Raw genomic sequence first — 23,514 nt, forward strand, 5'->3', positions numbered from 1 at the left:
TTGCACGCTCAAATTTTTTTTATATCTAACTATTATAAATCTTATATTAATAGAAATTACATCATATTTCTAATATTTTTTAAATGAGAATTTAGTCACATTTTTAATAATCTAAATTTCGGAACATCACATTCATGAGAACGCAGATGTTGAAAAGAATGTTAGTTTCGAAACAAACGAAACTAAATATTGAAGTCTCGTTTATTTTTATAGATGAGGTAAGATAAAAATTAAAAGTTAAATAAACTATTATTAGAATATTATTTTTATTTTAAAATTTGAAAAAATTGAATTGTTTATTTTATTTTATATGAAAACTTGAGAAAATTGTAATGATTAGATAAGATGAGAAAAGATGAAAATGATCGTGAAAACAAATGAAATTGAGAGTTTAGACATATACCAATATTTTTTTTTTCTTGTTCTGCTTTTTGTTTTTTAGAACTACCTCCGATATAGGCCAGAGGTTATACCCATTATTAGAAAATTTGAAAGAAGAGATTTGCTTAAAATTGCCTATGAGGAGGCAAAAATAGCTCCACTAAAATATATTTTCACTAAAACAAATTCAATATATCCTATCAATCTTGAGCATCTAAACCAAAAATTCCAAAGTGAAGCAAATTAATAACAAAAATTAGTCCGAAAGAATTAAAACACACACACATACACACACAAGCTAGATGGAGGGAGAGCCGTTGAAGAAAGAAAGGCTCCCTACATTTTCTTTCCCAACATTTTCCAAGAAAAGGACAAGTTCAGGACGGAGGACCGGAAGAAGACTGGTAGGGAAGAGCTTGGCCATGAAAGTTAGCTGAGCTTAATTAACTCTGAAACACGGATAGAGAAGAAAAACAGACAGAACCACCGCCACATACTGAAGGGAAGAAAAGAAAGACACAAAGGGAAAACAGAGAGGGATAGGCATTCATGAAAAAGTAGGAAAAGGGAGAAGAGGGAAGAATTTTCTTGTAACAGAAAGGGAGGGATACGAGTGGTAAAGGTGGATACAGTTTTCCAGAAATTGGTTTAGAAAAGAAGAAGATATTAGGGAGAGAGAGAGAGAGAGAGAGAGAGATCATGGTAGAGATGATGGAGATAATGGAGCTGAAGAAGAGCGATATCTATGAAGATGTGGTGATAATAGGGGGTTTGATTGGGGTGCAATTTGTATATGCAGGGAACTCTGTATTGCTAAGTTATCTTATGTCTACTGGAATCAGACCTCTCACCATTGTTATTTTCTCTGCCTTCTCCACCTTCCTCATCATCTCTCCCATTGCCACTTATTTCGAAAGGTTCTCTCTCTCTCTCTCTCTCTCTCTCTCTGATATATTAATGCTAATTGGTACGGTTTTTCCTTTTCCTTTTCCTTGTTATATATCAAGTCCGAGTTCAAACGAAAGCTTTCATGCATGTATTGCAGGAGCAGGTGGCCCAAGAAATTCAGCTTCAAGTTAATAACACAGCTGCTTTTGATCTCTTTTGGAGGGTAAGAAAGTTTTATCCATATATTTCCATAACTTTTGATTTCATTTCCGGAAGAACAGTTCGGAAAAATGAGCAATGCAATCGTAATATCGGATGATAACTTTAGATTAATATTAATTATTGTTAGCTGGGAAAGTGGGGTAACAAAGAATTATTCAGTCTTTTTTAGATAAAAAGGGACAAAATACACACCTTGATACTATAAATCATGTTCTAATGAATTTATCTTTGTTTTTGGGAACTTGTACTGTTGAAATATCAGCTTGTGAATATCACCGCAGAGAGAAATTCGAAACATATGAGTGGATGATATATCTTTTCAAATATTGTCCACAACTCCACCTAACAAATTAGTTTCTTCATTCTTTCCCCAACCTGAGGATGAAATTAATTACGAACTTAAGACTTCGCCAACATATGTAATTTAACTTCAATTAATGGAACGTAGAAAAAACTCAGTTTTCAAACTCAATTTTTAGCAAATTTTCAAGATGCATATATATATAAACCCAATTAGAGTACCATCCGATTTGTAATCACCCCAAACCATCAATTTTGGTAATCACTCTCTCAAACTATCAGAAAATTTTAATAAATACCGTTGATAAAAAAATTAAGTTTCTTCAAAACAAAAATTACAAAAAAAAAAAGAATTATTTTTCAAAAAATAAAACATAAAAGCGTAAAAAAAAAAAAAAACAATTTTTTTCGAGTTTTTTAGTTTTAATTTTGTGGATTATTTGATAAGGATACGGGTATTTTTTTTGTTTTTATGATTGTTTTAAGATAATTTTGTCTAAGGGAAAATGGGTACTTGAGAATACCTGTGAAGTGTTGAGAATATTCGTGAATAATAGTAAAAAAATAATAATAGAATATTGAATAGTAGTGAAAAGTAATTAATAGTATTAAAAAGTATATAAAAAGTAATAATAAAGTAATGAATAATAGTGAAAAATGTTGAGAATACTTGAGACTTTTGGTACCCAAACTTAGATGGAAGGGATGATTGCAAATTGGGTGGTAGTTGCGAGAGAGTTTGTGTATTTTTTCCCAGAAAATTTCATCATGCATGCAATTGTGTATGGTTATCTTTTATTAAATGAAACCCTGAATTTGAATGTTTCAGATTCTGACCACTCCAAGAGACACTGATTTTAAGAAAAGAAATGGAAAACAAGCACGGTGGCTTTGATACTTCCTTCTTTTCATGTGTTTGTTTGTTTTACAGGGTAACATTATTCCAGACCCTATTTCTAAAGGGGATAAAGCTAACTTCAGCAGCAGCTGCAACCGCCATGCCAAACCTTGCTCCAGGGTTTATCTTTGTCATTGCATGGACTTTCAGGTAGCCACTCTTCTTTGTTCCTTTATTTGGTACATGTCGCTATATCTCATTATTTTGTGACATTTTCTAAAACATGAAAACGGGGAATACAACAAGAAGTCACATAAAAGTATAGAAAGTAAGATCAAATGATGTTTTTTGAGTGCCACGTTATTTGTCTACTTGGTGATATAGATTGCAATAATTGCAGGCTGGAGAAGGTAAAACTCAGTTGCTTGTACAGCAAAGTCAAGATTATAGGCACTCTGCTCTGCGTTGTGGGTGCTCTCGCAATGAGCATAATGCACAGCACCGGGGTTACAGCAAGAGAGGCTGAACTAAAACATCCCATACCTGATATTGCCTTTGACACACAGAAGATCATAGGCTGCCTCTACCTCGTTGCAGCAGTTTTGGCTTTATCCAGCAATGTTGTATTGCAGGTAAATCTCAGTAAAAGAATATGATTCCTATTCTTGCAGATGTTTATATTGAAAGTGTTGTGACTTTCCTTTAAATCTATGGATATGGTGATGAATGACAGGCTAAAACATTGAGTGATTTTCCAGCACCAATGTCATTGTGTGCAATAACATCCTTGATGGGTATGGTTATGACTGCAGCTGTCCAACTAATTCAAGATCACAGAATTGATGTTGGTTGGCCACTTGTAAATATCAGAGACTTGATTGCCTTTTCTCTACTGGTAAATATATATCACCCCCTAGCTCGATGCTTCTAAAGTATATTCATTGCTCATCCATTTATATAATATATACCTTATAAACATCTGAATGTGCAGGGAGGTTTTGTGAGTGGAATATGTGTTAGCTTCAACGGATGGGCAATGAAAAAAAGAGGGCCAGTCTTTGTTTCCACGTTTAGCCCCATTAGTACAGTCTGCTCAGTCATTCTCTCTGTGGCCACCTTAGGAGACACCATTAATATTGGAAGGTAGTTTAGTTTGTATCCTCCTGTTCAATATGATATTGCTTAGTGAAAATTTGAAAACTTCCAAGTCGGTGTGAAGGACACACCCTCGGTAACATCGGCATGACAGATCTTGATTTACAAAACTAATTTTAAACTTCTCTTACAAACCAAATCTTGACAGTGTGTCCTTCACGATTGACTTGTAAGTAGAAGCACATATACATTCGAATATCTTACAATTCAACTCACATAATGCAGCCTTATTGGCATGTTCCTTATGTTCATCGGCCTTTACTTTGTGCTTTGGGCTAAGGGGAAGGAAGGTTACTATGCAGCAGATGACATAGAAAGTGAGTTCAATGCAAAGAAGCCTCTCCTCTCTTAAGTTAGTATGTCATCAACAAATATGTAATTTTGTTCATCTTTAGTTGTAGAAGGAAAATGGAAAGTAAGCTAGAAAGACAACAGTATTTTTGAAGATTTCTGATTAATGCAAACAACAGTATCTTTAGTGAAAGATATCAGATCAGAGCAAGCATTACATAATTCTCAACAATGTTCAAAGATGCATAAGTTCCACCATTTTTAAAATTTTTTGCAGAATCATGATGAGCTTTCCATTTTTTGGCTATTTTTTACATGGGTCGAGTACTACTTATTCTTTATAGAGATTGGTAGAAGGTTCCTTGGAAGGAGGAATATTGGAGTTAAGCAATAGATCAAAATTCTGATAAATATTAGTCTTCTGCATGCAAAAAAACTCATCTCAAGTTTTGAGTACAAGCTGAGCCATATGCATGGTTGCTGATATAGCAGAAACTTTCGAAATTATTCTTTGTTGAAATTGTTGGCTGACAAAGTTGTAGGAAGATCTTGCAAACTCCATCATCATTCTCTTGTGCACCAAGTTTTGAGAAGTTGTAGGAAGATCTTGCAAACTCCTTCATCATTCTCTTGTGCGCCAAGTTTTGAGTCACAATAACATTTCTTGTCGAGGATGTGGTTTGTTTTTTGTCTAATGTCTATATATTGGGAATGTACAATTCTCAAAACAAACGAATGGAGAAACATAAATCATGTATCAATTAAGAAAGAGGAATCCCATGTAAATATCATCGGTTTTGTTAATATTATTTCTTATGAAGTTCTTTTTGGTGTTCCTAACCCCCCATGTTATTCAGCTATTTCTGGTTAATTTGAGATTGTTATTTCTTCCGACCTAATGGTTGTGGAGCACAAGGTTTCTGCTGGAGAATTAGAAGGAATGTGACGACAAAACATGCCATTTAGTTGTTCCTGTCTTATTTAGTATTAGGCCTTCTCACTCCGACATACTTTTCCCTCTCGAATAATTTCCTTTTTTTATAAAAGAAAATAATTCTATTTGAAATCCTATTTATTGCCATTGCGTAATTACATTCATATATATATATATATCAAGAGTTTTGCTATGTACAAGTAAATTTACGTACTAATCTGCATACTAATATTGTTGCCTTCATATTCTAAATTCAAATTAGCATTATTTTTAATAAAATTTACTTTCTGACCAATCATATTGAATGAGTGCGCGTATTAGTGCGCAGAATCTCTTATAATTAGATTTTTCCATATATCAATTACAAATTTAAAATGTCCGAAGCACAAAAACCCATATCCGATCCATGATTAATAGGCCTCTGATTTCTCATGGGGCTAATAATTGGCGATTGCGGAATTTGATTCATAGTTTCTCCATCGTTCTATTTTTCTACGCACCCAATACATCATTGATTGAAGTAATGTCACTAATTAATATGATTTGTCAAATTATAAAGTTATTTTTATTATAAAATAGATTTGATGAATTTCTTTATGACTACCGCTCGTCTCTAAATTAATGTCTCCAATCAAGAACTGGGGCCTCACATTCACTGCCCCCATACGTTTTTCTTTTGGTTCAATATTCTATTCTTTCAGGCTTATAAATAGCAAAATTGTTCTAAAAATGTTTTCTTTTGTCGACAAAGTATCATACCTAAATTCTAGAGTAATAATAGACACAAAATCATTTTCATAATATTTTACAGAACCATATTTAAATAGAATGATATTTTTATAAAATGATGATATTTTATAAATTATTTTTGTAAAAACATATTTAATTTAAAAAATAGAAATTTATAAAAGATTGTGAAAAGAAATTGCTAGCTTCCAGGAAGTTTCTTAAAAGCCGAACTTGCTAGCTAGAAGGCACTTGGCAGATTATATTTTCCACGTAAGATGAACAAACAATATTTTCCACGTAATTTCTTCTTAATTATTGACTTAAAAAGTAATTTTACACCAGACACATGACTACCCAATCTATGTAGTAGACACATGACTCCCAACTGTCCATTAATCTTGGGTTCAAGGGAAAGGTCTTCCTCAAAGCAGCTTGTAAGGTACTACTACACTAACTTTACTATCGCTCTTGTTCTTTTTCCTGCTCTTACATCCATCCATCCATCCATCCATCTATCTATATCTACAAGACTTTCTTTTGAAGTAATTGAAAAACTGATCCGCAGAGAGTTGTAGCTCTAATTAGAGGCAGACCAAAATGTTGTAGTGCTCACTTCGATCTCTTGACTGCAGTGCATATATATACTTGCATCAGTTTCCAGTCTATAAGCTTTCTTCCAATTCCAAGAGTTTGAAATAAAAAAGCATTTCTGGTTTGTGTTTTCGGTTAATTTGAAGAAGAAATCAAATCAAATATTTCAAGGGTTTTTTTTTTTTTTTTTTAAAGAGTCCGATCCATGGATGGTGTCGGTTATAAGCTTTGGTTTATACTCCATTTTCATCTTCAAATATCAAGTAGTACTGCACCTGTTTCAATTTAGTTCTTGAAGAAAAATTAATTCTGTATTATCTATATATATATATATAAATTCTTTTTCCCAAATCCTCTATTTTCGTTAATTTTTGCTTTCTTAGGATATATTTCATCTCAAATTTTGGAAGTGATTTTGATTTTGATTTTGGCCAAATGTGTTGCAGGATTCTTGTTTACTTACATATTTAAGTTTTATATAATAATTTGGATTTTTCCTTTTTTGAAAAATTCTCATAATTTCAGGGTATTTGCTATATAAATACTTACATACATACATACATACATATATATATATATATATCCTCTTGTTCTTTTCTTTTATGTTCTAAGTATTAATTAATTTCTGCGTGATCTGATCACATGCCCTATTAAGTCCTTTTCAAGCTACTAGCCAGGGTTGAATGAACAAATGAATGCCATTCATAGAATTTACAACAAGATGAACAGAAAAGGAAAATATTTCCATGTGATTTTTCATGCAGTTTTATATTTCAGATTTCCAGGAGTACTACTCTTTTGTGTGGAAACAGAGAGACCATGACCATCACTCGCATGGGTCCGATTCTCTATAATGCTGCAGCAAAAGGCAACATCGTGGCTTTCAAAGATGATAACTTCAAACGGCCACTAGAAGCCTTGTTAACACCAAACAAAAACACAGTCCTCCACATTTTCATCACAACCCTAAAAAATCAGATAGAATCAACAGAAAATAACTTCGTGAGAGATATACTCAACATGTGTCCCTCACTTTTATGTCAAGTCAATGTCAAAGATGAAACTCCATTACATATCGCAGCAAGGTATGGGCATGCTAATATTGTTGAAGTTCTGATCGAATATGCTAGATATCCACATAATCAAGATCTTGGAAGCGGGGTTAAAGCAGTCAGGGATATGCTTAGGATGGTGACCAAGGAGAAAGACACAGCCTTACATGAGGCTGTACGTTATAATCACCTTGAAGTGATAAAACTTTTAATCAAGGAAGACCCAGATTTTTCATATTCTATTAATGATGCCGGGGAGACTCCACTCTACATTGCCGTCGAGAGGGACTATGAAAATTTGGTGTTGGAAATTTTGAACACCTGCAATTCACTGGCTTATGATGGCCCCTTGGGTAGAACGGCTCTGCATGCTGCAGTATTTCGGGATAACACAGGTACTGCATTTATAGCTGTATAAATGAATTTATTGGATAGCATGAAATATTTAGTAAATATCGCAGTTTTTTGAGATATTAACAGAGGTACTCAATTGCATCTATCTCCATCTCTCTTCCTATCTAAACCTTAGAGATCGAGGAAGAATCCCAGATAATTTAAATCCCGTGAATTCTATCTCCTAATAAGTCGTTGTTGTGTCGGTTACAAAGTAATTATTATGGTACTTAACATGTATTCAAATTCTTTGTAGTAACGATCACAGAAATTCTGAAAAGAATTGGAGGAGATATAACTAAAAGGGTAGACCAAGAAGGTTGGACTCCACTGCACTTGACTGCATACTCAGATGGGTGGTTGTCTACAGAGCTGTTGCTGGAACATGATTCAGAAGTAGCATACATCAAAGACAAAAAGGGAAGGACAGCTCTTCACATTGCAGCTCATCGTGGCAATATTCTGGTCATGAAAAGCATTATAGACATGTGTCCAGATTGTTGCGAATTGGTTGACAACAGAGGCTGGAATGCGTTGCACTTCGCAGTGGAGGGCGATAGGCCAGATTCTACAGAATCTACAGTGGAATTGATCCTTGAAAATTCGTCTCTCAGCAATCTTTTGAACGAGAAGGACTCCGAAGGGAACACTCCTCTCCATCACATTTCCCTCTCTTCTGGCCCGTACTTGAAGGATCTCATAGATCACCCCAGAGTAGATAAGATGGCCTTCAACAAAAATAACCTCAATGCTTACCAAGTCGCTTTAAGTGCAAAGTTATCGACAGGAAAGGTAACGTCACAATCGTTCTGTTCTCTTTCATCCCACTAAGGAAATACTATTTATTATTATCATACCAAACATAATTTATCATTTTTATTTTTTTATTTAAATATATATATTTTCATATTAATATATATATATTTTATAACAAAAATATATGTATTTTTAAATAAAATGATAAAAATAACAAATTATATATTAACTTGTTGAGATGATAAATAGAATGTTTCTCCTCCAACATAGAACAGTAATTACTCCGGACTTTGCTACACCCATAGTGTTGGGGAAATCAGCACAGCGGAAGGGATAAAAACGGTAATAAAAGAGTACACTCTACGCACTCAGTGACACCAAGAATTTAACGTGGTTCGGCAACTGCCTACATCCACAGAAAAGAGCTTCACTATTAAATAGTGGTACACAAGAAAATATTACAGCGGAGGAGGATTACACTCCACTCAACTCAACTCTCTTTTTTCTCTCCGAGCTCTCCAGGCTCTCTCTCTTTTCTCTTCTCTTCCTTGGGTGTATTTGAGACTCTCGCCAGAAGCCTCAATTTATAGATGCATTGCTTTACGTATGAATGCATTTATTGTTGCATTCAATGGACAGTTGAGAGTTGGGCGTTGGAGGTTGAGCAGCAAGCAGCCATTGTGGACTGCTTGCTTGGGCAGGGATTTCAACACATAGAAGATTCTTAGAAAGAATCCAAAAGCAATTTTTTTTTTTTGCTTTTTTTTAAATCATTTTTTAAAACACTTTTAAACATTTTTAAAAATTACAAAAAAATCACAAATTCATTTAAGCGTTAAATAAAAAAAATAAAATCTAGCAGAAGATTTCTCTAAATCTTCTGTGAAAATAGTATTACTTACTCGTTAATTTATTGGATTATTTCCCTTGGAAAATGCAAAAGGGGTACAGCTCATGTGCTCTTTTCTTTTTGTTGGTCCTGAAATTGAGGTATAGTATATCGATTCAAGCTTGACGTGGGTTTTGCAACCCATGATTGAGATTTCACTGCTGCTCCCGGTCCTCTCCCCCGATCGTAGCTGTCAAATACCATTTGTTTCATAAATTTTGCAGACTTAAATTGGTTTCTTCTCTTTCAGAAATAATATATTTCATAAAGGAAAATGCAATTATTATTATTTCTATATCTTGATTACGGCTTTGTTGATCATAAACTACGTAACGTGAAATTCTGGTCTTAATAGATGATGGAGATTGGGCTTAAATTCTGGTCTTATTCTGGAAGGGTATTGACGGAGGACGAGGATAAATTAAAGAAAATCATACAGGATGATGTGAAGGACATGGAAAATAAGCGGAAGGCGAGCATGAAAGTATATATGGAGAAAGCGGCTGAAACACACTTGTTAGTGGCTGCACTCATCACAACTGTGACCTTGCAGCAGCTATAACCATGCCCGGTGGTTTTGTTGGTACTGGAGATAACCCACATGATTATGAAGGCTCTGCAGTTTTGACGAGAAATGCTGCTTTTAAAATGTTCATTATCACTGATGTCATATCCTTAGTGCTATCTTGTTCTGCTGTTGTTACCCATCTACTCATATCACTTTTGTTCAAGTATTCTAAATCTGATGAAACTCGATACGTTTTTCTCAGGTTGGCCTATGTGTTTATTGTGATGGCCATGGTAGCAATGGTGCTGGCATTTATCACAGGTGCATATGCTGTGTTAGCGCATTCCTTAGATCTTGCCATTACCACTTGTGTTATTGGTTCGTGCTTCTTCGTCATCATCTCTTTGATATGTGGATTGTATAGGAAGGATCTAGGTTTATTATATATAGTCGATAAAGTAAAGTATTTTCTTTTATAGGAAAACCGAGTATGGATATTGTTGCAGTTAAAGGAGGGCGGTTTCATCAATATCGGGAAATCCCCTATTTAGATGTAAGGATAAGGATATGTTTAAGGCCTAGGGACTAATGAACTTTATATGCTAATGCCTTTTTTTTTTTTTTTTGTTTCCCGAAAGGTTTGATTTATAATTTTCAATTTTTTAGGTCTTTTTACCTTTTAAAGACTTTTTATGCTTTTATTACTTTTTAACATATGGCATGTCCTGCATTACGAGTATGGTATAATGGCTATTTGCTGACATTTCACATGGAACTTCCTTTCTTACCCAAACATGTTGAAGCACATTTCACAGAGCATTCACCAATTCTCCCAAACAAAAACATTCCCAAAACACTTATGCTATGTTGCAATACCAAAATACTGCAAAGTATCAAAATTATTTTTAAAAAAGAGAAATGATATTTGTAGTTGTAAAATGCACAAGCGTTGTTTAATCCTTTTGAAAAAAGTGAATAATTACGGAATCTACGTGATAAAAAAATTAATTTTTTAATAGTAGATTTTACTCTTTTTCAAAATGATTATGTCACACTTACGACTCCTCGATTGTATCTAGTTGTTTAATTTCTAAAAATTAATGTTCCAAATAATGAAGCCTAAGTTGGTTACAAATGTTCGCATGGGCTGAGAATTTGTTGTAAATCTTAGTTAGTGGGCTCTACAACAGAGAGTAATTGTGATATGGTAAGAATTAATTGATCCACTAAAAATAGAGTGATACATTAATTATTTTTTAAAACCACACAAGAAGTTTTTCTGTTCACTGAAATATGGCATTTTCACCCTCTTAAGGAAAAAAGAAGAAGAGGGAAGGCAAATATCCGAAGTTTTAAAAACTGGGTTATATTTGGGAACAAAAATCTTAAGAAAGCAACCAAACAGAGCAGCTTTCAGAATCATCTTTCAAGTCCACCAAGCTGCTTCATCATGTAAATCATGAAATCGAGTCATGGGTCCGATTTGTTTACTTGTTTGTTTGTCGCAATCGAAAAGAAATTTGAGAGATCTTACAAAACATATCTAATTTTTCATATTGATAAACAAATTCAAATCAAATTTATAATCAAAAGTTTTAGAAGGTGAGCCTTCAACCCTTCAACCAGAGCACCAAAATTGTGACAATGAGAGAGACTTACTGAAAGGTCCAAGGAGAGAGAGCAAGGCAATGATTGAAAGGTCTAATGGCAGTCTCATTGACAGAATGCGGATGGCAGAAGCTCGAGTTAACTGCTGGAGATTGAATAGGGTACCCGGGAGAGAGACTAGGGCGGTTTCGACACTGAGATGAGGTGAGATAATTTTAAATAAAAGTTGAAAGTTTAATAAAATATTGTTAGAATATTATTTTTTTAATATTATTATTGTTTTGAGTTTTGAAAATGTTGAATTATTTATTATATTTTAAGTGAAAATTTAAAAAAGTACAAATGATGGAATGAGATGAGATGAAACACTTTCACTATCTAAATAAGGCATAATGAATGTCGAAGGGGAAGGGAGAGGGTTAATGTCAACTTCAAAATGACGACGTTTTGGTATGGAGTAATGCTAGATACAAGCTTTAAATAAATAAGTCTCATATAAGCCCTTTATAAAAAAGTGAGTCCCACTAATAAAGACTAATTTTTTTTTTACACTTTGTTTAGGTGAGGTTCACTTTTTTATAATAGCTTGCATGTAATTTATCTATTTAGAACTTGTACAGATCATTTTCATTTTACATCTAACATTTAAAAAAAAGTATAGTAATCGAAATCTGGGTATCGTACTGTATCTGTACCCATACCTGGGTAGAGAAATCCGATTATTGGACCATATAAAATCCAGGCCGATAACTGTCCAAGTTAACCCAATTACCTAGATTTCGAGGCGGGCCGGAAAACATCCAGCCGAACGTTACTACTTTTTAATGCAAGTTTCCCGCTAAGCACATAAACTCTCGCTTCTGCATGCCCACCCCACCTTTTAAAGATAAGTACTCTGTTGGCGCTTGGTAATTATGGGTTTTTTTCAACACACAGGCAACATTTGTACGACCCATATTGTCTGAATGTTCAATTCTAATCCCTTTTTCTAGCTATTTTGTGTGGCATTCCCATGTGCTTTAATCCATCATCGGTCAATACTACGTATAGTCTCGAGTTTTTCAATTTGTAAGTCGATGGAAAGAACGTATGGTTCATATTGCTGAATTTAATTCGCAAAAGGAAATTAAAATTGGATTTTCCCGGAGATGAAATCTTGCTATATCAAGGCCTTGCAAATATAAACTTTTATAGTCTACCGGCATGGAACAGACAGCCAACCAAACTAGTTGTATCGATGTCCTCTATAGCTATTGCATGTCCAAATAATCAAGTAAATTTTGACCATAAGAGAGTGACATATATGCAATTGGAAAATGAGCATGTAACTCCGTATGGGAAAAGTCTATCCATGTCATGCATATTGGTCAATTGGTGACAATGGCTGCAGCTTTGTATTTAGTCTTACTATAGATAAGTTCGGAGTTATGCTATTTACAAATTAATTTACACATCACTTATTTGAGATTTATGATATTCATAGAGAGAATCAAACTAATAATAATTTTTTTTTTTTTTTGTAAACTAGCGTGACATGCTTCTACGTTAATTCGCAATGCGTTTGGTATGTTAAGAAAAGAGATTTGCAAATAAAATTTATTCGGAAGTTTGGAAAGGTTGGTGGTAAAGAAAACTGTCTAAATATTATAACTTCGGATAGATTCTCTCTCCAAGGAAATCACTCTCTTTTTCTAAGAAACTCTTTAACCATCTCTAAAAAAAACTCACTTGAGTAGTACTGTTGGGATCGAGTGCAGATCTAGAGATGAACTAGATGTAGAGAAAGTAATAGCAGAAGCAAATCAGAGTCAGAATATAAATGAAAATCAACAATCGGCAATCAATGGAGATCTTATTGATGCTTTACCTGGCCGTATAACTATTGCAAGTGGGATCATTACAGATAAAGATAGCCCTCATGGTTCTTTAAGTAGTACTACATTTGCTATTCTGGCCTATTCATTTCTAAGTTTGCTTGGACATGTTATGGAAAATGGTTGTTTCTACCCTTGCACTACAATGTCTTTATTAATTAACCAGTTTCAAATTGACTTCTATGTATTCTAGGTTTCTTTTTCCAAGCGTCTTTCGTTTCCTTGGGCTTTCATATATGTTATGCCAAAGTACTTTTGTATATGAATATTTTTGAAACCGTTATTATGATATTTTGATAACATGTTTTGTTCTGAATTCTGAAACTAAAAATATTTTATTCTATATTATGTACTCTATATATGGCTTATGTTTACATATTAATATATGTTCTTTGTTTGTTGAGTTGTTGATAACTCATCCCTTATCTCTACAATAATTTTAGATGTTTTAGATGTTTCAGATGAGGATCAAGAATGAGAAGCATGGATAAGACTATGTGAACATAGTGGATTAAGTACATAAAGGGTATTGTGATTATTGAAGAATTTTGTTCTATTGATTTGATATTTTGGAAGACTGACTCTTTTTTTAAGACATTGCGGTGTCTTAGATTAATTATATTGAAGTAGTTGATTCGAAACAATAAATTTTATAATTTATAGAGAATTTAGAATATATATATTGTATTGTTGGCAAATAATTTTAAGTGACAGGAATAACTCCTGACCCTCCGGATAGCGGGCGTTACGTAGGTATCCCCAAATTCTCACTATATATATTTGTTAATATGAACACATCCAACGAGAAAAAAAAAGTTGGTGAAGGGGTCAAATTCAATCTGATAAGATCAAATCATGCATGATGGCCTAAAAAAGTGTAAGTTTTCCGTGATAAGACTATTTTTGACACAGATTAAACTTAGTCTAATGGTCATGACTCACCACGCTTCTCCACCAAAAAGAACTCGCACGGTTCAAAACCAAACTGGTGCGACTTTTGGCAGTGCTTGTGCACAGCCCACCCGCATAAATCATAAAATCACTCTCTTTATGCGTTCATGAGGTTTTGATCCTCTTCCCACTTGTTCTAATCAAGCATTCTATACAAAGGCAATCATCTACTTTGAGTTGTACTATAGATCCATTTTATTATAACTATATGCCATAGCTCATAAACTTTTCATAAGTCCTCTTTTTCCAAAATAATTCATAACTTTCAAAAATAAATTCTTAAAATATTATTAATAATAAATATAATATATATTATTTTAAAGGATCGTGGTTGGCTTATACTTGTATATATTTGCCACCACATATCCATTGTAATATTCATTCAACAAAATATGCAAACATTATTTCAATATATTTTAGTATATAATTATATACTAGTTGTATCAATATTATAAAGAACTTCTACGCTGGTTGGCAGAAACCATCCTGGCTTTTGGTTTCTATCCCATATAAGTCAATGCCGTGAATCCTAACTCTCCAATCTTGGGTTCAAGAGAAAGGTCTTCCTCCACAACCGACTCCAACTCCAAGTAGATCTCCAACTCTCATTGCACAGTGAGAAATGTGAAGCTATTGACTGTAAAAAGGCATATTACAGTGGAATCTCCCCTCCCTAAACCCTTGTAGACGTAGGTCAAGTGTCGAACTATGTAAATCTGTGTTCATCTCTTCTTATTTTCTATGCATTTAAATATTGTTCACCGCTATGGATGTATGCGACGACACCATACAGTCGCATCGGACCATTGCTGGGGGCTTCGCACTTCACAAATTGAGGCACAACCCACCTTAGCGTGTCCGGGAATGGATCTTTCTTTCCTTCCGAGCTGTGCTATTTTTAGGTGTTAACAGTGGCGCTATCTGTGGGATCGAGATTGTTTTCCGGAAGCGAAAGAAGGACAATTTCTTAGCATGCTAAATAATCTCCGAAGGAGCACAGATGAAATTTTTACCCTTAATGAAAAAATAAAGATTGGTATCTCACATGCTGTTGTTAAGTATTGTTAAGTACAAGAGATTTATATGAAACACTAAAGTCGTAAACTGAGTTTGCTAAATGACATTTTAAGGTCACCTTGTAGATTCTTAAAAGTTGCAGTAGGACTTGTTGATTAAAATCTAAGTTTTATATTGTGAGTTTGATCTTAAATGAGATTCGCGATGAGTCGTCGCTGACTTCATAGTTGTTCAAAAGACTTTTATATATAAAAGTATAGTCTCTTGGTAGGTGCATGTTTTGTAAAGTTATTACACATGAGAATGTGCACGGAGAGAAATGGTCCTAAAACTTCACTTGAGAGTTGTGGTTTGATTATTTTTTAGTTAACCATGTGATTTCTCTTCGTCATGGTTTTGCTCGTCGTGCACATGACACTAATGTGTTTTATGATCATGTGACGTGGCTGATTTTATTTATTTATTTATTTATTGTTTTATGTAAGCACACACATTCACTATAGATTTTGGAGTTATGGTGGAAAATGTATGTCGACAGGCATAGATCGACTCACTAACATGAGTGATCTCCTTTGGTGCTATAAAGAGATAGTGAGCAAAGATGAATCAATGTGTCACTCGGTACTTGTCCAGAGAGGGATAAGTTGTAAGTCACAAAAGATATGTTGCCTTAGTGAGAGCTAAGATGAGGTATATCATATTTAAAAGGACCGTGCATGGTTACCCACAATCCATGTAACCTCTGGTTTAGCCAGATGCGAGAACCTCTTTTGCACTTCGGATAACGAGCAAATGGAGAGACTCGGGTTAGGTGCTGAGATAGCGACTAGACAAAGATCTATACAGTCTATTGAGATTAGATTTACGCTCTTCTTTTTTGGAAAAAGAACTCCAATGTAACATGTATTTCATACTATATGTGTTTTTACGACAAACAATAAAGGTGAGTGAATGGATCTCAGCTTTCTCACATTGTGAATCTTGTAGGTCATAATTGATGAACTTAATTTATTTATATCCTTAGGAGACTTTTGACTATGTCATGAGATTGATGTTTTAGTGTCTACTACTTTGGCATGTTATCTATGACCAGGAATGATACAGTCTAAAGAAACATTGTTGGAAAAGTGACTGAGCTGAAACTAAATGACATGAGGGCTAAGGGAAGACTCTTTGGTAACACATCGACAATGGTGTGTACTCACTACTGGCAAGTTATGTTGCTTTTTGGAGTTGCAATATAGCTGTGAGTACATCATGTTTTATGAAGATTGAGCATTGCTCTTAGTCATTCAGACTCGAGAAGGATTAGGAATGCTTAGTCTGATGTGACTAAATGAGTCGGGGCAAAACGAGACACTTTTAGAGATGTTGCTATGCTGATCTTTTCTTGGAGAGATTTGGTATATTGCTCCCATTTTTCTTTTACATATGTGCTCGATGGTCTCACGACCTATTTGCCAGTATGAACAAGATTGATAATATATTGAAAGATGCAAACCTGGGGTCTTGCCCATTATGTGTGAGTGATAGATGTAAGATAGGGGCACCTATATTGGGCACCCATTCCCCTTCTCTTAGGGGTCATGAAGTGACTCTTAAGCCACTTCATGAGCCTTGATGGCTGGCTCTTAATAGTTAGCCTTGGGTTACACACATAGAGGGCCCCTCTTGTAGATTAGATACTTGCATCACAAAACAAGTTCTCTCTCTGATATGGTTATCTCTAGTTCTGACATCTAGGCTGTGAAATTTGTGAGTGTTGCTCTGGTCTTACCACATAACACACTCTACCATCAATACGGGATATTACGGATGAACAACAATGATGTCGGAGAATCCGTGGAACAACCGCACTAGATCCAAGATATTTTCGGCGATATAATATCGCTTCTGCTGTGTATTTTGATCTAGTATTTCTAACAATTTTCAAGGATGTGGCCTCACTAAGATTATAAACTAAGCTTAGAGAACTAATAAATTTATTAATATGGATCCCAAAGTTTTTGTTATACAATATTAGGCTTCTTAATATGGAATCCAATGTGAAAATATAAGAAAAATCATTTAAGGTTGATGATCTATATGAAAAATAGTTGAGTGGTTTTATCGTCTAGACTTCATTGATTAAGAGTAAACTTATTTAAGGTCTTAATTATGTTATTGTATGTTTAATGTGATGCAAAAATCTCTAAATTTTACATGAAACTTAATAAACTAGATTACACACTAGAATGAAAGATTGCATTCTAAAAGATCACTCAATAGATTTTATGAAAAAAATAAATTGTAAATATTTCATTACAAAAATAATAATAGATGAATATAATTCCATAAAATATTATCATCATAAATTTGAAATGTATATTAAGTTGTGTTTTTCAAATTTTATTCTTACGCGTATGTACCAAATTATCGAAATCTAGTTTTATATAATATAGTTATATTTTCTGAATATTTAATCTCTTTTTTATTTTATATAAATGTGCCACACGATAGAAAAGTTGGCACCCTAAAAAAAATTGATGGTTCTGCCCCTGCTTCCCCATTAACAATCTATTTGGTGCGTTAAGAAAGGGATTTGCAAATATATTTATTCATAAATTTGAAAGGGATTCGAATTTTTTCTAATCCGGATCGACTGCACTACTGCCAACAACTTTGGAAGGTCCCAATTAATGGTCATATAAGGAGATACCGCTGAGCATAGATTGGTATAAAGTATCAACTATATATATATATATATATAGATGTTATAATAATTATTATTATTATTTCTGACCACCTTGCACATCCTCTTTTTATATGTACAAGCATTGTTCCCAAAAATGTAAGAATTTTTTCTAGTATTCATTTTCTTTTCATTTTTATATTATTTTTCACAATTGAATAATTTAAAATATATTATTATTTCGCTTAATAAAAAGTTAATATTGACTTTACACCCATCCACCTTCAACATAATTCACTCACCTACTATGGGACTTAATCAATTCAAAGTATCATAATCAAAAGACCTTTTTTGTATTATTTAAGACTAGCGTTATATATTATATTCTTGTCTCACATTCATATTGGTTGGGCTTGGGCAGGACAATGAGGTTCATCTCAACCCAGGCCTTACCATCCAACGGCCTCAGAGTCGCCCAGAGGGCCCAGCCATCTAAGTCGTATCAGATGAAGAAGGGCTCACAATGCTGGAAACCAGACGAATGGGGATAGATGAGACTCGTCGATTCTGACATCCCTGTGACACCTAGCATTAAAGGACCTACTCCGGCGAGTGAACGAAGGACACAAATAGCCTGCCATTCTCTGACGAATGGGACCAGAAATGAGCGCACTGCTAACCCACTGTTGGGACGCATCTTGGAAGCCACACCACATTAAAAGTGTTGTCTCAAAAGCCGCATCGCATTTAAAGCCTTCCCTTAGAAAATCACATCGCATTAAATAGCTAGACTAAAATAGCTATGGGCGGGATGACCAAACCTTGAGGCTGGGTACAAAATGTCCCCTCCTGAAATCTCGTATAAAAACTAATCCTAGGTGCCAAAAACTCTCTTGGAGCTCAATTATTAATGAATTACTACTCCCTACACAAGTGACTGACTTAAGCATCGGAGGTTCTTGAACCACCCGGAGTCCACCTTCGTTTGGGTATACAAAACACAACGTTAACAGTGGTGCGTCTGTAGGATTTGACCTATAGACATTACGTGTCTTTTGTATGCTAGCGAAGACCTGTTCTAAGTGAACTTGAGGCTAGAAGTTTTATTAGAAGACATTGAAGCACGTTTTGTAGAGATGGAACAATTTGTGAAGATGCTGACCACACAAGCAGAAACACTTCAGAAGGAGAACAAAGCCTTACGGATAGACATTACCAAGCTACTTGAAGATACTGAGCCCAGTCACAATAGGAAGGGTGAGTCGCGAGGCACAGAAGGGATGGATGTCGATGTCGATGACGATGAAAAGAAGATGCAGCATGAGTTGCGTGACCTCATAGGCAAGTACAAGGAGATGGCTAAAAAGGTGGGAGACTCATCCTCGGTAGACCAAATGCTCACTAGCACTAATCTGCCTTACAGTGCAGAAGTGATGGCCATGCCACTAATTTAGGTTTCCTTGGATAGACATGTACGACGGATCTAAGGATCCCCTGGAGCATCTGGATACTTTTAAGGCGCATATGACTCTACACGGATTCTTTGGGGAGATTGCTTGCAGGGCCTTCCCTTTGATCCTGAAAGGTGCAGCGCGAGCATAGTTCTCGTCTCTGGCATTGAACTTAATCTACAATTTCGAGGACTTAGCTCACCTCTTCATCACGTAGTTCATGGCCAACACGAAGAGAAGACGCCTGGTGGCTTACCTCTTGAATGTCAAGTAGCAAGAAGACGAGTGCCTGAAAGCATACTTGGCTAGATTCAACAGAGAGTGCATGTCCATTGATGACCAAGATGAAAAAATTACCCTTGCCGCCCTTCTAGGCGGCATATGGTCTCGAAGCCTGTTTATGGCGGAGCTGGCCAGGAAGACTCCTACTATGTTGCGAGAGTTTATGGACTAGGCAGATAGATTCATAAACGCTGAAGACACGCTCTAATCATTGACAACACCAATAAAGACAGATTTGGAATGTCGGATAGGAAAGCCAAAACGTTTGCCCAATCCAAAGCTGCAGACAAGACCAAAAGAGGATACCACGATCAAGGGCAAGACGACACCCACCCTCCGAGAGGACGATGCACCCAGCCTAACCTTCCTTTAGGACTATTTACTCTCTATAAAGACATAGAAGGTTTCTTCGAAGGAGGAATAGAGTTAATCATAGAAATTTATAATAACTTTCGAAAATTCTTATGCATGCAAAAAAACTCATGTCAAGTTTTGAGTACAAGTTGAGCCATATGGCTACTGATATAGCAGAAACTTTCAGAATTGTTCTCTGTTGTAATTGCTGGTAGGGATGGAGTCAGAATGCCCACCTCTGACCTCCAATTCCAATTGGGGTCGGAGGTAAAAACCTCCTTTGACTTCGATCGGAGTTGGGAGCTCGGAGCTCCGATCAAAGTAGAAAATGGGCATTTTTAGGCCCAGTTGCCCTACTGTGAAAATGGGCATCGATCGGCCCAATATCAACCATTGTTTAATAATGTAAAAAAATAATTAAATAAATCTAAAATACTGTAAAAAATAAGTCAAAAAGCTAACATTTAAATACAATAACTAAATAAAACTACAAATCACAAATGATAAATTTAAATTCTAAACTACAAATCACAACAAATTTAGTACCAAAATATTGAATAATGTCATTAATTTCATTCAAATATGAAATAGCCACAATGCCCCGCATCAGTCTTGATAGTCCATGCATTTGAGTCGATGACTCGATAGTAATTTTCAATTTTTCTGCGTGAAGTTTAACTTTTATTGATTAGATGCACTATCTTTTCTTTAGTTATTTAACTATAAACTTCTAAACCATCAGCCAAGTGATATTATGAACTCACCTCCACTTCTAACTCTGACGAGTTTTGCATGGTGGTAATCATCCCACGATGTCTTTGGTGCATCAGTCTCAGACTCTCAGTTATCCACAATTAGTTTGGGGTTCACAACTAAGTCTACAAAATTATATAAATTATAAATTAAATAATGAAAACATTAAAATTATGTAAATAATAATTTAGAATCATAGAGTTACTTGATTCAAGCCTATAGCTCTTGACATCAACATCTACTCCAATGGGCATTGAATTTAACAAGTTCTGTGTGCGAACGAGGGCCACGATGGTGGTCAGAGATAATAAACTCCAATAAGCATCCAAGACACGACTTAAAGGCAACTGTAGTGATATGAATGACTAGTACATCCCTGGTTATTTGAGAAAGGATTGGGAACTTGCCAGAATTCACCTTCTACCAAGTTAATATCTGGAATGTATCACTAGATGTCTCGACATCTTCTATAAAGTAAAGCTCAACCTCAGACTTACATTGCATAATATTTATCGATGCACGGTTTTGATGATATCGCTTTAGCTACAATAAATTTGAACTTTTTGCATGCGTGTCATCCCAGGAAGATGTCGAGCTAGACGGGCGAGAAGAGCTACTGCCTTCGGTTAAAAACTGACCACTGCTGTTGTAATAGCTATATAAATCATCAGTATCACAATAAAGCAATCCAATAAACATTTCAGTGTCCTTATCACCGAGGATGTTCCTAATCCAATCCTCTACAATCGCCATCTTATATTCGGAGTCAAGGATCGCAATCATAAATAATAATCTATTTATCTTCTTCACATCCCCCATATATTTATTATATTTGTATTTCATCCTCATAGCCATTTCATTCAACAAACCCACACTGTCAGAACAAATCTCTTGCAAGTGGTCATAAAGTCCGAAGAACTCATTGAAGTACATGTTCATAGTATGATATTTTGTCCCAGATATCCGTATAGTTATGTCATAAAATAACTTCAAAAATTGAACAAAGTACTTGACATTGGCTCAATCAACTGTGTCCGGCGCACCGAGCCCTATTCTCCCCCCAATTGACTCCAGCAAAGTATACCTCATGCCCATATCCCCGACCTCCATCCCCAAGAACGTTGTTTGGTACTTCTGCGCTACATCCAACATCATGTATGTAAAGTTTCATCTAGTCGGAATGTCTAGTTGTAGCATATTGGAAGATAAGATCTCAAGTTGTTCGGCTATTGTCTTAAACTGGCAGAGCCGTTGGGGGGAAGCCCTCACATATCTCACTAGGTTCTGAACTTTAATAATAGATTCATCAACCTCATTGAACCCATTAGAAACTATGAGATTGATGATATGGTCACAACATCAAAAATGAATAATTTGGTTCTCATGAATGACATCCTCCTTTACCATCGTATTCTGCCAGAACCAATTAATGGTAGTGTCATTCACACTGGCATTATCAACTGTGATATAAAGTACGTTTCTGATCCTCCAATCCTTTATACAGTCATCTATATTCTTGCCAATGGATGAACCATTTTGATCAACAATTTCTTTGAAGCTGATAATCCTCTTCTACAACGTCCACTCATTATCAATAAAGTGGGTTGTGATACACATGTAGCCCACATTCTGTATGGAGCTTCATGTATCGGTCGTAAATGACACTCTTTGGTTAGTGGTGACAAACATTTCCTTCATTACTGCATTCTCCTTGGCATGCCTTTTCAAATAGTCACGAATCACAATATACTGGGAAGGCATGGGAAATCGTGGTTCTAAAGTGTGCCTAAATTTGTGGAAGCTTGGCTTGTCAACCATGGTAAAAGGTATCTCATCAGTGATGATCATCTCCAAAAGAACATCCATTAACATCTTCTCACTGTATTGAGGGATTGATAGCTTCTTAATCTGTGTGTCATCAGTGGCCACAAAAATCTCGTAACTTAGCTTCGTCTGGTCAGTTACTACAAGCTCTTTGTGTATCTTATACCGCTGGCAGTCCGTAAGATGTGCTATTAATACTAACGTGCCTTGCTTCTTTGGCCTCAACATTCATCAACTTATTCTCCTCATTAAGCATATCAACGTCTTCTAGATTTATTGGGACTTGGCTACTTACACAGGAGGTAGCTGCTCTAGATGGGGGTCTACGGCCTGAAGTACCAGTTGTGGAGAATTGCGGTGAGAATGAGATGATGTAACATCCATAATTTGAGCAAATAAACTAAAATAATTAACTAACAACTGTCATTTAAAATGTTATGATAATTATCTACAAATTGGAAACACATTGAAAAGGAAAAAACATACGTGTCTAATTGTGTTTGTAGTTTTAAAAATAAATAAAACAAAAAAATGAACGTCCGCTCAAGCCACACTTGAGCGAACAATCTGTGCGATGTTAGCTTGAGCCACACTCGAGCGAAGGCTCGATCGAATAATGTGTGTGATGTTTGCTCGAGCCACATTCGAGCAAAGGTTCAAGCGAACAATCTGTGTTACGTTCGCTCGAGCGCCACTCGAGCGAACATCACTTGGAACAAAAAACTCGATTTTTAGAAAACCTAAATCCCCCAATTCTTTTATTTAACAGTCTAAAAATTGAAATCATAGTAATGAAAACAAC

At 35.2% G+C, this 23,514-nt stretch overlaps 2 protein-coding genes across 5 annotated transcripts; both read left to right on the forward strand.

Moving 5' to 3' along the window:
- Positions 1-667: 667 nt before the first annotated feature.
- LOC121236975 (WAT1-related protein At5g47470-like) lies at positions 668-4,899 on the forward strand. 2 transcript variants are annotated; one of them, XM_041133513.1, is made up of 9 exons: positions 668-1,298; positions 1,427-1,492; positions 2,723-2,839; positions 3,030-3,261; positions 3,363-3,524; positions 3,621-3,772; positions 4,010-4,101; positions 4,353-4,671; positions 4,748-4,899. In XM_041133513.1, the coding sequence occupies exons 1-8, from the start codon at positions 1,081-1,083 to the stop codon at positions 4,358-4,360; spliced, it is 1,047 nt and encodes a 348-aa protein (XP_040989447.1). In that variant the 5' UTR covers positions 668-1,080; the 3' UTR covers positions 4,361-4,671; positions 4,748-4,899. The 2 variants fall into 2 exon arrangements, with proteins under 2 accessions (XP_040989447.1, XP_040989446.1); XM_041133512.1 differs by lacking the exons at positions 4,353-4,671; positions 4,748-4,899 and having other exon boundaries at positions 4,010-4,333.
- Positions 4,900-6,032: 1,133 nt separating this feature from the next.
- Positions 6,033-10,548, forward strand: LOC121236973 (ankyrin repeat-containing protein At5g02620-like). 3 transcript variants are annotated; one of them, XM_041133510.1, is made up of 5 exons: positions 6,066-6,177; positions 7,094-7,414; positions 7,490-7,776; positions 8,031-8,566; positions 9,775-10,548. In XM_041133510.1, exons 1-5 carry the CDS (start codon positions 6,113-6,115, stop codon positions 9,979-9,981), a joined length of 1,416 nt encoding a protein of 471 aa, XP_040989444.1. In that variant the 5' UTR covers positions 6,066-6,112; the 3' UTR covers positions 9,982-10,548. The 3 variants fall into 3 exon arrangements, with proteins under 3 accessions (XP_040989445.1, XP_040989444.1, XP_040989443.1); XM_041133511.1 differs by having other exon boundaries at positions 6,033-6,177; positions 7,107-7,776; XM_041133509.1 differs by having other exon boundaries at positions 6,067-6,177; positions 7,094-7,776.
- Positions 10,549-23,514: the final 12,966 nt, after the last annotated feature.

Source organism: Juglans microcarpa x Juglans regia, chromosome 6S, assembly GCF_004785595.1.
Source record: "Juglans microcarpa x Juglans regia isolate MS1-56 chromosome 6S, Jm3101_v1.0, whole genome shotgun sequence".
NCBI lineage: Eukaryota > Viridiplantae > Streptophyta > Magnoliopsida > Fagales > Juglandaceae > Juglans > Juglans microcarpa x Juglans regia.

Bases quoted from the DNA above. Each gene is read 5' to 3' on its own strand.
- LOC121236973 (XM_041133509.1), top strand. From the start codon at position 6,113: ATGACTCCCAACTGTCCATTAATCTTGGGTTCAAGGGAAAGGTCTTCC. The intron at 7,777-8,030 runs GTACTGCATTTA...AATTCTTTGTAG, and splicing joins AGTATTTCGGGATAACACAG to TAACGATCACAGAAATTCTG. The intron at 8,567-9,774 runs GTAACGTCACAA...TGGTCTTAATAG, and splicing joins CAAAGTTATCGACAGGAAAG to ATGATGGAGATTGGGCTTAA.
- LOC121236975 (XM_041133512.1), top strand. From the start codon at position 1,081: ATGGTAGAGATGATGGAGATAATGGAGCTGAAGAAGAGCGATATCTAT. The intron at 1,299-1,426 runs GTTCTCTCTCTC...CATGTATTGCAG, and splicing joins ATTGCCACTTATTTCGAAAG to GAGCAGGTGGCCCAAGAAAT. The intron at 3,525-3,620 runs GTAAATATATAT...CTGAATGTGCAG, and splicing joins TGATTGCCTTTTCTCTACTG to GGAGGTTTTGTGAGTGGAAT.